At 40.7% G+C, this 18578-nt stretch overlaps 1 protein-coding gene across 1 annotated transcript in view; it reads right to left on the minus strand.

The window, feature by feature from the left end:
• The window catches only part of CATSPERB (cation channel sperm associated auxiliary subunit beta), a 120942-nt gene that overhangs the window by 48762 nt on the left and 53602 nt on the right, over window positions 1-18578 (minus strand). The window contains exons 12-15 of the mRNA XM_065906074.1: window positions 13683-13835; window positions 10770-10775; window positions 9556-9708; window positions 7232-7376 (exon numbers count right to left, since the gene is read on the minus strand). Of these exons, the coding sequence (XP_065762146.1) occupies window positions 7232-7376; window positions 9556-9708; window positions 10770-10775; window positions 13683-13835 (457 nt within the window). The remainder of the gene's footprint in view (window positions 1-7231; window positions 7377-9555; window positions 9709-10769; window positions 10776-13682; window positions 13836-18578) is intronic.

An 18578-nucleotide genomic window follows, 5' to 3' on the forward strand; every position in this document is an offset into this window, starting at 1 on the left:
CCAGGCTTCCCTGTCCTTCACTATTTCTCTGAATTTGCTCAAACTCATTTCCAGTGAGTCAGTGATGCCGTCCGACCATCTCACCCTCTGTTACCTTCTTTTATTTCCCTCAATCTTTCCTAGCATCAAGATCTTTTCCAAAGAGTCAGCTCTTCATATCAGGTCAAAGTATTGGAGCTTCTTGTTCTCTGTTTCTGGCAGGTTTCTGATCGCCAAACCAAGTAAATGGAGAGCCATATATCATTTACTCAACTCTACCTCTGACAAGCTGTGTGACTTTAATCATATCAATTTAATCTGTAAAAGCAATCTAACATTACCCACTTCACCTTGGTTGTTGTGAATGTTAAATGAGATGATACTTGTAACACTCTGTACACAACTGCAGTAGCTCAGTTTGTGGGAGCTATTAATATTATTTGTCTTTGGGTAGAGTGACATTATAAATGAGAATAAAGCATAATGTTTCAGAGTTTCCCTGCTTTAGGGTTGTTCATAGGATCCTACTTTTGTAGATCCTAAAGATCTACCACCACCATCCCATCCCTGCTAGAGGATTCTGGGAAGATGGTAGAGTAGGTTGCACTAGGAATCTCTCTCCCATGTGGACAACAATTGCACTGGAAGAATCTATCTGATGTAACTCTTTGGGAACTCTGGAGTCTATTGAAGGCTTGCAACTTTCAGAGGAAGACTTGGATAGTAAATTGTGGTTAATTTCAGCTCTTAACACTGTAGAAGCTACCCATCCTCCATTTTCAGTCTCATGGCAAACAGTTATGCATATGTTTCTGGGGCAGTTGCACACAGCTTGCAGGAACCAGGGTGGGCAAAAAGAACTTTGTCCTCCAAACATTGTGGATCCGTGTTCTGTTTGCTATTGTGGTTTCTTATCACACAAGCGCAGACAAAAAGCAGGGTGGCCATTATTTTGCACATCTCTCAGTGTTACAAGTCCCACTCTCCCTTGGCTGAAATGACTTCCAGGGAATTTAAAGGGCTTGGGCTTTCCCGCCTTATTTGCTCCTTAATTTCTCCCTTTTTTCCCTTCTTAGAACCAGACATTAAAGACTAGACATCTGAGTTATTATCAAAAAGAATAAAGATAACAAGTGTTAGTTAAGGTTTAGAGAAAAGAGAACACGTGTACACTGTTGGTGGGAGTGTAAATTGGTGCAGCCACTGTGAAAAACAGTGTGAAGACACCATAAAAAATTAAGACTGAAAATACCATATGATCCAGCAATTCAACTTTTGGGTATACATCCAAGGGAAATGAAATCACTATCTTGAATAGATAGTTGCATCCCCATTTTCATTAAAGCATTGTTCAGAATAACTGAAACATGGAAACAACCTAAATGTTTATCAACAGATGAACCAATAAAGAAAATGTGGTGCATATACACAAAAGAATATGATTTGGCCACTAAAAGAAGGGAACCCTGCCATATGCAACAGTGGAGGAAACTTGAGGGCATTATGCTAAATGAAATCAGTCAGGGAAAGTACTACAGGACCTCATTTATATATTGAACCTATAAAAAACTCAGTATCACATAAAGTATCTCCTCTGACCACACGGAAATGATGTAAAAAAGTCATTAACAAAGAAACTGTAAAATTCCAAAATTGCGGGAACTAAATAAACCACATTAAAACTAGCAACTACCAAAGAAGAAATCGCAAAGGAAACTGTAAAATACTTAGAGGCAAATGAAAACAAAACTACAATATGCCAAAATTTACGGGATGAAGCGAAGGTGGTACTATGGGAAAAATTTATTACTATAAACATTTACATTAAAAATAAGGAAGAAACAAGAGCCTATTAGATGGAGTGAAGTAAGTCAGAAGAGAAAAACAAATATCGTATATTAACATATATATACGGAATCTAGAAAGCTAGTACTGATGAACCTGCTTGCGGGGCAGCACTGGAGACCGCAGACACAGGGAAGAGACTTGTGGACACAGCAGTGGGGGGAGGAAGGAGAGAGTGGGATGGATGGAGAGAGTAACATGGAACCAAATACGCTACCATCTGTAAATCAGATAGTCAACGGGAATTTGCTCTATGACTCAGGGAACTCAAACTGGGGCTCTCCACAACCCTGGAGAGGCGGGATGGGACAGGAGGTGGTGGGGACGCTCAAGAGTCAGGGGACAGAGACATACCTATGGCTGATTCACACTGATGTATGACACAAACCAACATAATGTTGTAAAGGGATTATCCTTCAATTAAAAATAAATGCATTTTTTAAAAATAAAAAAAAGGAGTAACTGAGTGAAGGGAATCAAAGACTACAAAATTTCAATTATAAAATGAGTAAGTCATGGAGATGAATAGGAATATCTTGAAGATGCTGCAACTTTGTTTCTAATAAAGCAAATATTGCAATAAAGTGAGTCACATGAATTTTTTGGTTTCCCAGATTACATAATGCACTGATCTGATCACTGATCAATGCAAAGAAATAGAGGAAAACAATAGAATGGGAAAGACTAGAGATTTCTTCAAGAAAATTAGAGATACCAAGGGAACATTTCATGCAAAGATGAGCTCGATAAAGGGCAGAAATGGTATGGACCTAAAAGAAGCAGAAGATATTAAGACAAGGTGGCAAGGACATGACCCAGATAACCACAGTGGCTTGATCACTCACCTAGAGCCAGACATCTTGGAATGTGAAGTCAAGTGGGCCTTAGGAAGCATCTCTACAAACAAAGCTAGTGGAGGTGATAAAATTCCAGCTGAGCTATTTCAAATCCTAAAAGATGATGCTGTGAAAGTGCTGCACCCAATATGTCAGCAAATTTTGAAAACTCAGCAGTGGCCACAGGACTGGAAAAGGTCAGTTTTCATTCCAATCCCAAAGAAAGGCAATGCCAAAGAATGTTCAAACTACCACACAATTGCACTCATCTCACAAGCTAGCAAAGTAATCTTCAAAATTCTCCAAGTCAGGCTTCAACAGTACATGAACTGTGAACTTCCAGATGTTCAAGGTGGATTTTAAAAAGGCAGAGGAACCAGTGATCAAAGCACCAACATCCACTGAATCATCGAAAAAGCAATAGAGTTCCAGAAAAATATCTACTTCTACTTTATTGACTACACCAAAGCCTTTGACCGTGTGGATCACAACAGTGGAAAATTCTTCAAGAGGTGGGACTACCAGACCACCTTACCTGCCTCCAGAGAAATCTGTATGCAGGTCAAGAAGCAAGTTAGAACTGTACATGGAACAGACTGGTTCCAAATTGGGAAAAGAGTATGTCAAGGCTGTATATTGTCATCCTGTCTATTCAACTTATATGCAGAGTACATCATGTGAAATGCTGGGCTGGATGAAGCACAAGTTGGGATCAAGATTGCTGGGAGAAATATCAATAACCTCAGATATGCAGATGACACCACCCTTATGGGAGAAGAACTGAAGAGCCTCTTGATGAAGTTCATGAAAGAGGACAGTGAAAAAGCTGGCTTAAAACTCAACTTTCAAAAAATGAAGATCGTGGCATCCAGTCCCATCACTTCATGGCAAATAGATGGGGAAACAGTGGAAACAGTGACAGACTTTATTTTGGGGGGTCCAAAATCACTGCAGATGGTGACTGCAGCCATGAAATTAAAAGACGCATACTCCTTGGAAGAAAAGTTATGACCAACCTAGACAGCATATTAAAAAGCAAGGACATTACTTTCCCAACAAAGGTCCATTTGGCAAAGCTATGGTTTTTCCAGTAGTCATGTATGGATGTGAGAGTTGGACTATAAAGAAAGTTGAGCATGGAAGAATTGATGCTTTTGAACTATGGTGTTGGAGAAGACTCTTGAGTATCCATTGGACAGCAAGCAGATAAACCAGTCAATCTTAAAGGAAATCAAGACTGAACATTCACTGGAAAGGACTGATGCTGAGGCTGAAGCTTCAGTACTTTGGCCACCTAATGTGAAGAACTGACTCACTGGAAAAGACCCTGATGCTGGGAAAGATTGAAGGCAGGAGGAGAAGGGATGAGAGAGGATGAGATGGTTGGATGGCATCACCAACTCAATGAATATGAGTTTGAGTAAACTCCAGGAGACGGTGAAGGACAGGGAAGCCTGGCATGCTGCAATCTATGGGGTCACAAACAGCTGGACACCCCTGAGCTACTGAACAACAGCAACAACAACATTGTACAGGAGGCAGAGACCAAAGTCATCCCAAAGAAAAAGAAATGCAAGAAGGTAAGCGGTTGTCTGAGGAGACTTTACAAAGAGCCAAGAAAAGAAGAGAAGAGAAGTGCAAGGGAGAAAAGGAAAGATAAAACCAAATAAACTCAGAGTTCCAGAGAAGAGCAAGTAGAGATAAGAAGATTTTCTTAAATGAGCAATGCAAATAATAGAGGAAAACAATACAATGGGAATGACTAGAAATCTCTTCAAGAAAATTAGAGCAATCGAGGGGTCATTTCATGCAAGGATTGGCACAATAAAGGACAGAAGTGGTATGGACCTAGCAGAAACAGAAGATATTAAGAAGAGATGGCAAGAATACATAGAAGAACTATATAAAAATGGCCTGAAAGACCTGGATAATCGTGATGGTATGGTCACTCACCTAGAGCCAGACATCCTGGAGTACAAAATCAAGTGGGTCTGAGAAAGCATTATTACAGCAAAGCTAGTGGGGCATAATGGAATTCCAGCAGAAATATTTAACATCCTAAAAGATAATGCTGTTAAAGTGCTGCACTCAATATGTCAGCAAATTTGGAAAACTCAGCAGTGGCCACAGAACTGGAAAGATCAGTTTTCATTCCAATCCCAAAGAAAGACAATGTCAAAGAATGTTCAAACTACCGTATAGTTGCTCTCCTTTCACATAGTAAGGTTATTGTCAAATCCTTCAAGCTAGGCTTCAACAGTATGTGAACTGAGAACCCCCAGATGTACAAGATGGATTTAGAAAAGGCAGAGGAACCAGAGATCAAATTGCCAACATTTACTGGGTCATAGAAAAAGCAAGAGACTTCCAGAAAAACATCTATTTCAGCTTCATTGACTCCACTAAAGACTTTGGCTGTGGATCACAACAAACTGTGGAAAATTCTGAAAAAGATGGGAATGTCAGATACATTATCTGTCTCCTGAGAGACCTGTATGTCAGTCACGAAGCAACTGCTAGAACCGGACATGGAACAAATGACTGGTTCAAAAAAATTGGGAAAGGAGTACGACAAAGCTATATATTGTCACCCTGCTTATTTAACTTATATGTAGAGTACATCATGTTAAATGCTGGGCTGGATGAAGCACAAGCTGGAATCAAGATTCTGGGAAGAAATATTAATAACTTCATTTATGCAGATGATACCACCCTTATGGCAGAAAGTGAAGAAGAACTAAAGAGCCTCTTGAGGAAAGTAAAAGAGGAGAGTGGAAGAGCTGTCTTAAAACTCAACACTCAGAAAACAAAGATCATGGTATCCGGTCCTATCACTTTATGGCAAATAGATGGGGAAACAATGGAAACAGTGACAGACTTTGTTTTGGGGGGGCTCCAAAATCACTGCAGATGGTACTGCAGCCCTGAAATTAAAAGATACTTGCTCCTTGGAAGAAAAGCTATGACCAACCTACACAGCATACTAAAAAGCAGAGACATCGCTTTGCCGACAAAGGTCCATCTAATCAAAGCTATGGTTTTTTCAGTAGTCATGTACAGATGTGAGAGTTGGACCATAAAGAAAGTTGAGCGCCAAAGAACTGATGCTTTTGAACTGTGATGTTGGAGAAGACTCTTGAGAGTCCCTTGGACAGCAAGGAAATTAAACTACTCAATCCTAAAGGAAATCAGTCCTGGATGTTCATTGGAAGGACTGATGCTAAAGCTGAAGCTCCCATACTTTGGCCACCTGATGCGAAGAACCGACTCATTGGAAAAGACCCTGATGCTGGGAAAGATCAAAGGCAGGAGGAGAAGGGGGCAACAGAGGATGAGATGGTTGAATGGCATCACTGACTCAGTGGGCATGAGTTTTAGCAAGGTCCAGGAGTTGATGATGGACTGGAAACCTGGCGTGCTACATACAGTCCATGCGGTCACAATAGTTGATCTGACTAGTGATTGATCAACAATAATAACAACCTCTTCACATCCAGCAGGATTATTGCTATCAAAAGACCAGAAAATAACAAGTGTTGGCAATGTTGTGGATAAACTGGAACCATTTTACACTGGAAGTCAGAATGTAAAATAGTACAGTGCTGTGTAAAATAGTATTGCAGATTCTCAAAAAATTAAAAGTAGAATTATCATATGATTCAGCAATGCCACTTCTGAGTATATACCCAAAAGAAATAAAAGCAAGTCTTAAGGATGTATCTGTATATCTGTGTTCGTAGCAACACTATTTGCAATAGATAAACACGGAAGCAACCAAAGTGTCCACTGATGGATGAATGGACAAGGTAAATGTCATCTATATGGTACAATTATTATTCAGTCTTAATCATGAAGAAAATCCTGATACAAGCTATTATATGTATGAACCTTAAGGCCATTATGCTAAGTTAAATAATCTAGTCACAAAAGGACAAATATTGTATGATTCCACTTATATGAGGCACCAGAGTAATCAAAATCATAGAAACAGAAAATAGAACAGTAGTTGTGAGAAGCTGTGGGGAAGAGGGGTGTGGGGATTTATTTTTAAAAGGTATAAAGTTTTAAGATGAAGACAGTTAATGAGATGGATGTTGGTGATGGTTGCAGAATATTTGCATGTATTTAATACCACTGAGGGCTTCCCAGGTGGTGCTCGTGGTAAAGAAGCCACCTGCCAATACAAGAGACTTAAGAGATGCAGGTTCGATCCCTGGGTCGGGAAGATCCCCTAGAGGAGGGCATCGCAACCCACTCCAGTATTCTTGCCTGGAGAATCCCATGGACAGAGGAGCCTGGTGGGGTAAGTCCAAAGGGTTGCAAAGAATCGGGCACAAGTGAAGTGACTGAGCACGTATCCAATAACACTGAACTATATACTTAGAATGGTTAAGATGCTAAATTTTGTTATGTTTATTTTTTATTACTGTAAAACATTAAAAAAATCCATCTAAAACCCCTAATATGTCTGAGACCTTAGGATCAGTTCATTAATATGGCAGATTTAAAAATACATCTTCTAACCCTTGGCTCACAGGTAGTGCTTATACCAGTAAAAGTGAATTCCTCACCTGCTTTTGTCAAGTAAACCTTTCCACTTTGGGAAACAAGAGTAATATCTGAAGTATAAAAACTATGGTAAGTATTCCTTATGATATCATCATGAAAGTCAGCTATTAAATCAAAGGTGTTGCCGCCATCAATTGAAAGCCATACCTAAGGGAACAGAAAGACAATACCTCACTGAACAGCCATTATGTAACAGCCAATTACCTAATCTTCCTCCATGAGAAAAGTCATTCAGCATAACCATACTCCCACATCCATCATGCATTCATCCCCTCTCACACACACACACGTGTAATGACTCCTTACCTACTTGGTCAACCCTCTATTCCCTTCCTAGAGTTTGTGCAACAGTGCATGTGACAATCTTCAGTTTTATAGAAGAGGTATAAAAGAACAAAGTTATTTCATCATCTCTCAGCTGGGTCCTCCTTGTCCATAAAAGGATGAAGGGTTGGATGAATTGCTATATAAAGGAGAGTGCTTACCCATATTAAAATGAGACTTTTGTGCTGAATTCCTCTATTCTAAAAGGTTTTTGTTTGTTTGTTTTTTGCAGTATCTTCAGAGTTTTCTACATATAGGATCATATCACCTGTGAACACAGATAATTTTGCTTCTTCCTTTTATATGCAGATACTTTAAAATTTCTTTTTCTTGTCTAGTAGCTCTGGTCAGAACTTCCAGTGCTGTATTGAATAGAAGTGGTGAGAGTGTGCTTCTGTGCCTTATTCCTTATCTTAGAGGAAAAGCTATATGTCTTTCACTGTTGAGTATAACGTTCATTGTGTGTTTCTTGTATATGGTTTTCACCATGTTTAGGTAGTTTTCTTTTATTTCTAGTCTACTACATGTTTTTATCATGAAAGTATGTTGAATTTTATCAAATTTTGTATCATCCGAGATCATGTTGTGATTATTTTCCCCCTTCTGTTATTTTCCCCATTTTCTATTTTCCCCGTTCTGTTAATGTGGTATATTACACTGTTCAATTTTCATATGTTGAACCATCTCTGTGTTACAGGAACAAATCCCACTTGGTCATAGTATGTATAATCTTTTTAATCCCATTGCCGAATTCAGTTTCCTAGTATTTTGTTGAGAATTTTTGTATCAATGTTGTCTAGGGATTTGATTTATAGTTTTCTTGTAGTCTTCTTGTCTGGCTTTGATAGGTTAATGGTGGTTTCTAAGAATGACATTGGAAATATTCATTCCTTTGGTAAGAGTTTGAAGAGGTTTAGTGTTAATTCTTCTTTAAACATTTGGACCAATTCACCAATGAAGCCATACGACCTTGGACTTTTCTTTGTTGGGAGGTTTGATTACCGATTCAATTTCCTAACTAGTTATTGGTCGGCTCAGATTTCCTATTTCTTCATGATTTAAGACTTAGTAGGCTGTGGGTTTCTGGGAATTTACCCACTTTTTCTAGGTTATCCAGTTTGTTAGCATACAACTATTCACAATATTCTCATATCCTCCTTGTTTCTGCGGCATCAGTCGTAACATCCCCTCTTTCAATTTTTAGATGAATCTTCTTTTTCTTAGTTTATCTAGTTAAGTTTTGTCAATAAACCAGGTCTTAGTTTAACTGCTTTTTTCTATTCCCTATTACGTTTATCTTTCCTCTATTCTTTATTATATCCTTCTGTTTGTTAGCTTTTAGTTTGTGGCTCTTCTTTTTTTAGTTCCTTAAGTTGTAAAATTAGGTTGCCCACCCTCCTAGGCAACTATTTAGTTCTGTTGTCTCTTTCCTCAAATCCCCTCCTCCCTCCATTTCTCCTCCATCATCACTCATAAATAATTTTGATTTTGTGTGTGTGAGAAAATAGAAGATAAATTCCCACATCCTCCATTACATAGCTCCCCACCTACCTGCTTTTGAACCCCAAAACCCTCCCTCCCTCCACTTACTATTGTCTGTGCTAAGATCAATCTCTTTACTAGTTCATATAGATTATCTCCTCTCACCTCTTCAGAAATGTCTCTCCAGCAGTTTGCTCTCTTTCCTGCATCATTAATTTTTCCCTCTCTACCAAATAATTCCTGGAAGCACACATCATAATTCCTTCTATCTTAAAAAAAAAACTCTTTTGACCTTTCCTTTTTCAAATACTGTCACATTTCCCTGTTTCACTTTTCAGCAAAACTTTGCAAAAGATTTGTTTGTATTCACTGTCACTAATTCCTTTCCTCTAATTCTCTCTTCATTAGGCTTTCCACCTCCCTGACCATCAGACAACTCCATTCTTAATATATAACCACTCAGCATGGAGTAAGTAAAGAATTTACATCTATACTAGAGTGTAGTTCAATCTATACATACCTGATTACCGTAAGCATACAGAAAATGGCTTCGTGGGTGGAATATCATTCCAACAGGAGAAGAGAATGATGAAGGAAAAGAGAAAAATGGAAATCTTTGTATTAAGTCTGGTTTGTTGTGTTTTAGGATCCTCACAGAGACAATGGTATTTTTCTAGAAACAGATAAACAAAGAAGGAGCAAATTGCAAGATTTCTTTCCACCAACAGTACTAAGTATACATTACAATTTTTAGAATTTCTTGTTACTTGGATTTTGATTAAGATAGGGATACAACCTTTAACAGCATAGAATTGAAAGGATTAGCAACTATTGGTATCTCTTTACTCTGCCTCCCCCTACTGTATAGGTCCATCTTGTAGATATTGAACATGAAGTAAAGAGGATTAAATTATTTGTCCAAGGTTCTATAATAAATGTCAAGGGGGGGTTTTATTGTAGAATCATTACTGAACTTGACAGACTCCAATGCCCATTCACCAGAATCATAATGTCAAATTACTTGTTAAAATATGAACACCTAGGCCACACTACAGTTCTGTCAGATCATGATTCTGATGGGGATCAGAATATGAACCCCAAGGTATGACACTTTGGTATAAAGTTTATTTTATACTGATATTTTAGATTCAAAAAATGCAGGAAAAAAATTTCTTCCCTTATCTGACTAAAAGCAGCAACATCTGGGATATAAGTGAAAAGAGAAGTCGCTCAGTCATGTCTGACTCTTTACGACCCCATGGACTGTAGCCTACCAGGCTCCTCTGTCCATGGGATTTTCCAGGCAAGAGTACTGGAGTGGGTTGCCATTCCCTTCTCCAGGAGATCTTCCTGACCCAGGGATCGAACCCAGGTCTCCTGAATTGTAGGCAGATGCTTTACCATCTGAGCCACGAGGGAAGTCCTTCTGGGATATAAGGCTGCCATTAATCCTTCTTCAGAGGATATCTACTCCCAGAAGGCAGCATGTGAACAAAACCTACCCCAGATTCCTTCTTCAGGGGAGCTTTAAGGCCCACAAGAGACAGAAAAATCACTCAAACTTGTTCAAACAAATATTATCACGGACTTTCTTAACTCCTATTTGTTCCGCTGTAAACCCATTATCTTTTCACTTGCTTTCTTTTAAGTATCTTTCTCACTCAATTCCTTAAACTATTAAGATGGTATATAACCTCCAAAATTTAACTACCTTTTGAGTTATTCATCATTGACCTTCACCTACATGTGTGTGCATTCAGTTTACAGTCAGTTGTGTCTGACTCTTTGCAACCCCATGGATTGCAGCATGCCCGGCTTCCCTGTCCATCACCAACTCCCAGAACTTGCTCAAACTCATGTCCATTGAGTCGATGATGCCATCCAACCATCTCATCCTCTGGGGTCCCTTTCTCCTCTTGCCTTCAATCCTTCCCAGCATCATGGTTTTTTCCAAGGAGTCAGTTCTTCGCATCAGGTGGCCAAAGTATTGTAGTTTCAGCTTCAGTCTTTCCAGTGAATTTTCAGTCTTGATTTCCTTTAGGATTGACTGGTTTGATCTCCTTGCAGTCCAAGGGACTCTCAAGAGTCTTCTCCAACACCACAGCTCAAAAGCATTGATTCTTCAGTGCTCAGGTTTCTTTATAGTCCAACTCTCACATACAATATATGACTACTAGAAAAACCATAGCTTTGATTAGACGGACCTCTGTCAGCAAAGTAATGTCTCTGCTTTTTAATATGCTGTCTAAGTTGGTCATAGCTTTTCTTCCAAGGAGCAAGTATCTTAATTTCATGGCTGCAGTCACCATCTGCAGTGATTTTAGAGCCCCCCAAAATAAAGTCTGTCACTGTTTCCATTGTTTCCTCATCTATTTGCCATAAAGTGATGGGACTGGATGCCATGATCTTCATTTTTTGAAAGTTGAGTTTTAAGCCAACTTTTTCACTGTCCTCTTTCATCAATAGACTCTTTAGTTCTTCTTTGCTTTCTGCCATAAGGGTGGTGTCATCTGCATATCTGAGGTTCTTGAAATTTCTCCCAGCAGTCTTGATCCCAACTTGTGCTTCATCCAGCCCAGCATTTCACATGATGTACTCTGCATATAAGTTAAATAAGCAGGGTGACAATATACAGCCTTGACATACTCCTTTCCCAATTTGGAACCAGTCTGTTGTTCCATGTCCTGTTCTAATGTTGCTTCTTGATCTGCATACGGATTTCTCTGGAGGCAGGTAAGGTGATCTGGTAGTCCCATCTCTTGAAGAATTTTCTACAGATGGTTGTGATCCACACAGTCAAAGGCTTTGGTGTAGTCAATAAAGTAGATGTTTTTCTGGAACTCTCTTGCTTTTTTGATGATTCACTGGATGTTGGTGATTTGATCTCTGTTTCCTCTGCCTTTTCTAAATCCACCTTGAACATCTGGAAGTTCATGGTTCATGTACTGTTGAAGCCTGGCTTGGAGAATTTTGAAGATTACTTTGCTAGCTTGTGAGATGAGTGCAATTGTGTGGTAGTTTGAACATTCTTTGGCATTGTCTGTCTTTGGGATTGGAATGAAAACTGACCTTTTCCAGTCCTGTGGCCACTGCTGAGTTTTCAAAATTTGCTGGCATATTGGGTGCAGCACTTTCACAGCATCATCTTTTAGGATTTGAAATAGTTCAACTGGAATTCCATCACCTCCACTAGCTTTGTTGGTAGTGATGCTTCCTAAGGCCCACTTGACTTCACATTCCAAGATGCCTGGCTCTAGGTGAGTGATCACGCCATCATGGTTATCTGGGTCAGAAGATTTTTTTTGTATAGTTCTTCAGCATCAGACTTTCACCAGTTTCATCTCCAACTGGGCGTTGTTTTCACTTTGGCTTTCTCTCTTCATTCTTTCTGGAGTTATTTCTCCACTCTTTTTCAGTAGCATATTGGGCACCTACTGACCTGGGAAGTTCATTTTTCAGGGTCATATCTTTTTGCCTTTTCATACTGTTCATGGGGTTCTCAAGGAAAGAATGCTGAAGTGGTTTGCCATTCCCTTCTCCAGTGAACCACATTTTGTCAGAACTCTCCACCATGACTCATCCGTCTTGTGTGGCCCTACACAGCATGGCTCATAGTTTCACTGAGTTAGACAAGGCTGTGGTCCATGTGATCAGTTTGATTAGTTTTCTGGATTGTGTGTGCATCACATGCATAAATAATTATAGTCTTTTCTTTTATTAGTCTGTCTTTTATCAGTTTAATTTGCAGGGCCCTAATTAGAGGGTGGACTTCCCTGGTGGCTCAGAGGTTAAAGCATCTGCCTGCAATGCGAGAGATCCAAGTTCGATCCCTGGGTGGGGAAGATCCTCTGGAGAAGGAAATGGCAACCCACTCCAGTATTCTTGCCTAGAAAATCCTATGGACGGAGGAGCCTGGTAGGCTACAGTCCACAGGGTCGCAAAGAGTCAAGGGTAGAGGAAAAATTTTTATCCTCTAAAATCATTCGGGTAGGGCTTGTTCCACCTTTTGTTCATTTAAACTAACCATTTTATGGAAACTTAAATAGATACAGACCAAATGCAGTTTATACTCCCCTGAAGAATAAGCAAAGCAGAATCATTATACAAACAGCATTGAATTTTGTATTTTCATCAAACTGAATGATAATCAGAGACAAGACATCTATAAGGTATCAAGTGAAAGTGAAAGTCACTCAGTTGTGTTCAACACTTTGTGACCCCATGGACATCCCTGGAATTCTCTACGCCAAAATACTGAAGTAGGAAACCTTTTCCTTCTCCAGGGGATTTTCTAAACCCAGGGATCGAACCCAGGTCTCCTGCATTCCAGGCGAATTCTTTACCAGCTAGGCCACAAGGAAAGTCTAATAATACTGGAGTGGGTAGCCTATCCCTTCTCCAGTGGATCTTCCTGACCCAGGAATCAAACTGGGGTCTCCCACGTTGCAGGCAGATTCTTTACCAACTGAGCTATCAGGGAACCCCATAAGGTATCAAAGTATATTAATTATCATAAATAATTTCACTGTAGCCAATTTTTATCAACTTACACTACCAAAAAAACAAGAACTTAGAAATAAGTTTTGGTCAGGTAAATTATCATTATTGTGGGGTCAAGAGCAATCCCCTCTGGGCTTTAAGGCCTACCTGGTTATGGAAGAGGTAGACTGCAGAACTTTGCTCTTGGTCAACAAGAACTGTTATCACAGTTGAAAGAATAGTTTTGGTTCCTTTTGGAACAGGGGGTAAGCAAGGTAACCATTCAAGAAATGGTTCTTTACTGTAAAAACAAGAGTTTGCCTACAAAAAGAGAAAGAAAAAGTTAATGCCATTATTGAACTCTAAAAGTCCTCATTACAATAAAAAAATGGCCAAAGAACTAAACAGACATTTCTCCAAAGAAGACATACAGATGGCTAACAAACACATGAAAAGATGCTCAACATCACTCATTATCAGAGAAATGCAAATCAAAACCACAATGAGGTACCATTACATGCCAGTCAGGATGGCTGCTATCCAAAAGTCTACAAGCAATAAATGCTGGAGAGGGTGTGGAGAAAAGGGAACCCTCTTACACTGTTGGTGGGAATGCAAACTAGTATAGCCACTATGGAGAACAGTGTGGAGATTTCTTAAAAAACTGGAAATGGAACTGCCATATGACCCAGCAATCCCACTCCTGGGCATACACACCAAGGAAACCAGATCTGAAAGAGACACGTGCACCCCAATGTTCATCGCAGCACTGTTTATAATAGCCAGGACATGGAAGCAACCTAGATGCCCATCAGCAGACGAATGGATAAGGAAGCTGTGGTGCATATACACCATGGACTATTACTCAGCCATTAAAAAGAATTCATTTGAACCAGTTCTAATGAGATGGATGGGGAGGAGCCAAGATGGCGGAGGAGTAGGACAGGGAGACCACTTTCTCTCCTAGAAATTCATCAAAAAAATAACTGAACACAGAGCAAACTTCACAAAACAACTTCTGATCGCTAGCTGAGGTCATCAGGCGCCCAGAAAAGCAGCCCATTGTCTTCGAAAGGAGGTAGGACAAAATATAAAAGATAAAAAGCGAAACAAAAGAGCTAAGGATGGAGATCCGTCCCGGGAAGGGACTTAATAGAGGACGTTCCCAGACACCAGGAAACCCTTGCACTGGCGGGCCTGGGGGAAGTGTTTGAATCTCAGAGTTTGAACCTGACTGGGAGGGATAGAATAAATAAAACCCACAGATTACGAGCCTAAAAGCAGCTCCCAGCAGAAAAGTACCCCAGACGCCCGCATCCGCCACGAGCAAGTGGGGGCAGAACGGAGAGGAGCGGGCGGAATTACTTGGGGCTGGATCCGGGCCTGAGTGCCCTGAGGACAATCAGAGGGAGCTTTTGTGAGTTGCCAGCTTGAACTGTGGGTCAGCAAAAGAGAGAGAGAGAAAATTAACCGGCCGGAACACACTGCCAGCCGTTCGCAGAACAAAGGGACCGAGATTCTGGGCGGCCGAAGTCCGCCGGGAGGGTCGCGGCGAGACGGAGGGCGCGGGCGCCCGACCGGCGCGGGCGGGGACTGAGACTGGGACCGCGCAGGGCAGAAGACGCGCCGCACCCGGGGAGAGAGCGCCCGTCAAGCGCCTGGCTGCCTGGGCCGCTCGGGCGGCGTGGGGCCGGAGCGCGGGCCCAGCTTTGTGTGCCGCGCTTTTGTGAATCGCCCGAGGGCTGGAGCCGCGCGCAACGTGGCGCGTGCTTCAGACAGAACAGCCCGGAGCCTGAGCAGCGCAGACCGAGAAAAGAGCACAAGCCTCTCCCGGGAGCGCCGGCCCCTCCCCGCACAGCCCCTCCCCGCAGCGCGACGGAACTAGCTACCTGAATAAGAATCCACCTCCGCCCCCTGTGTCGGGGCGGAAATTAGGCGCGGAAGAGAGACCGGCAACAGAACCCAAATAAACAAAGGGAACCGCTTCAGAAGGGACCGGTGCAACAGATTAAAATCCCTGAAGAAACCACCGACTGACTACACCGGAAGGGCCTGTAGATATCGAGAAGTGTAAGCTGGAACGGGGAGCTATCTGAAGCTGAGCCGAACCCACACTGACCGCAACAGCTCCAGAGAAATTCCTAGATATATTTTTTCTTTTTCTTTTCTTTTCTTTTTTTTTTAAGTAAGGAAAAAAATTTTTTTTTCTTTCTTTTTTCTTGGTTCTCTTTTATTTTCCTTTAAAAATTCCTTATTACTCCCCCATTACTCCTTAACTTTCATAGATTTTTACAATTTTTTTTTAATTAGGCAAAACAATTTTTTTTCTCTTTCTTTTTTCTTTTTTTTCTTTTTCTTCTTTTTTTCTTCTGTTCTTTTTTCTTCTTCTCTTCTATTTTCTTTTTCTTTTTCTCTTATTTCTTTTAAAGCCCTCTAGCACTCCTTTTACTACGCCTTAATTTTCATTTTCAATCCACTATAACCTTACAGAAGAAAGGAAAAAAAAAAAAAAAAAAGAAGAGAAGTCCTATTTTTATACCAAACTTCATATATATTTCTAAAATTTCTTTTGTGTGTTTTGGTTTTTGTTTTTAATATAGTATTTTTAAGAGTCTAACCTCTACTCTAGATTTTTAATTTTTGTTTTTCCGTATATGATATAAACTGTGAACATTTAAGAATCCAATATTCAGCTCCCATTTTTATTCACGAGTGTGTTGATTATTCTCTCCCAATCTTGACTCTCTGTTTTCTACCTCAGAACACCTCTATTTCCTCCTTTCCCCTTCTCTTCCCAATCCAATTCTGTGAATCTTTGTGGGTGTCTGGGCTACGGAGAACACTCTGGGATCAGACAACTTCGTAGATCTGTCTCTCTCCTCTTGAGTCCCCCTTTTTCTCCTCCTGCTCATCTCTATCTCCCTCCTCCCTCTCCTCTTCTCCATGTAACTCGGTGAACCTCTCTGGGTATCCCTAACGGGGGAGAAACTTTCCACCATTAACATAGAAGTTTTATTATCAGTGCTGTATAGTTGGAGAAGTCCTGAGACTACAGGAAGAATAAAACTGAAATCCAGAAGCAGGAGACTTAAGCCCAAAACCTGAGAACACCAGAAAACTCCTGACTACATGGATCTTTAAGTAATAAGTGACCGTACAAAAGCCTCCATACCTGCACCGAAACCAACCACCACCCAAGAGCCAATAAGTTTTAGAGCACGACATACCACGCAAATTCTCCAGCAACGCAGGAACATTGCCCTGAACGTCAACATACAGACAGCCCAAGGTCACACCTAACACATAGACCCATCTCAAAACTCATTACTGGACACTCCATTGCTATCCAAAGAAAGAAATCAAGATCCGCACACCAGAACACTGACGCAAGCTTCGCTAATCAGGAAACCTTGACAAGCCAATCGTCTAACCCCACCCACTGGGTAAAACCTCCACAATAAAAAGGAACCACAGACCTGCAGAATACAGAAAGCCCACTCCAGACACAGCAATCTAAACAAGATGAAAAGGCAGAGAAATACCCAACAGGTAAAGGAACATGAAAAAAGCCCACCAAGTCAAACAAAAGAGGAGGAGATAGGGAATCTACCTGAAAAAGAATTTAGAATAATGATAATAAAAATGATCCAAAATCTTGAAAGCAAAATGGAGGTACAGATAAATAGCCTGGAGACAAAGATTGAAAAGATGCAAGAAATGTTTAATAAAGATCTAGAAGAAATAAGAAAGAGTCAATTAAAAATGAATAATGCAATGAATGAGATCAAAAACACTCTGGAGGGAACCAAGAGTAGAATAACGGAGACAGAAGATAGGATAAGTGAGGTAGAAGATAAAATGGTGGAAATAAATGAAGCAGAGAGGAAAAAAGAAAAAAGGATCAAAAGAAATGAGGACAACCTCAGGGACCTCTGGGACAATGTGAAACGCCCCAACATTCGAATCATAGGAGTCCCAGAAGAAGAAGACAAAAAGAAAGGCCATGAGAAAATACTCGAGGAGATAATAGCTGAGAACTTCCCTAAAATGGGGAAGGAAATAGCCACCCAAGTCCAAGAAACCCAGAGAGTCCCAAACAGGATAAACCCAAGGCGAAACACCCCAAGACACATATTAATCAAATTAACAAAGATCAAACACAAAGAACAAATACTAAAAGCAGCAAGGGAGAAACAACAAATAACACACAAAGGGATTCCTATAAGCATAACAGCTGATCTATCAATAGAAACCCTCCAGGCCAGAAGGGAATGGCAGGACATACTGAAAGAAATGAAAGAGAATAACCTACAACCTAGATTACTGTACCCAGCAAGGATCTCATTCAGATATGAAGGAGAATTCAAAAGCTTTACAGACAAGCAAAAGCTGAGAGAATTCAGCACCACCAAACCAGCTCTTCAACAAATGCTAAAGGATCTTCTCTAGACAGGAAATGCAGAGGGGTTGTATAAACGTGAACCCAAAACAACGGAGTGGATGGCAGCGGGACCACACCTATCAATAATTACCTTGGATGTGGATGGGTTGAATGCCCCAACCAGGGGGCAGGGATTGGCTGGATGGATGCAGGGACAGGACCCCTGTGTATGCTGTCTACAGGAGACCCACCTCAGAACGGGGGACGCATGCAGACTGAAAGTGAAGGGCTGGAAGGGGATATTTCACGCAGGCGGAGACCAGGGGAGGGCGGGAGTCGCAATACTCATATCAGATGGAATAGACTTCCAGGTAGGGGATGTGAGAAGAGACAAAGAAGGACACTACATAATGATCAAAGGATCAATCCAAGAAGAAGATATAACAATTATGGATATATATGCGCCCAACATGGGAGCACCGCAATATGTACAGCAAACACTAACGAGTATGAAGGAGGAAATTGGTGGTGGCACAATAAAAGTGGGAGACTTTAATACCCCACTCACAACCATGGATAGATCAACTAAACAGAAAATCAACAAGGAAACACAAACCTTAAATGATACAATGGACCAGCTAGACCTAATTGATATCTATAGGACATTTCACCCCAAAACAATC

Source organism: Muntiacus reevesi, chromosome 15, assembly GCF_963930625.1.
Source record: "Muntiacus reevesi chromosome 15, mMunRee1.1, whole genome shotgun sequence".
Lineage (NCBI taxonomy): Eukaryota > Metazoa > Chordata > Mammalia > Artiodactyla > Cervidae > Muntiacus > Muntiacus reevesi.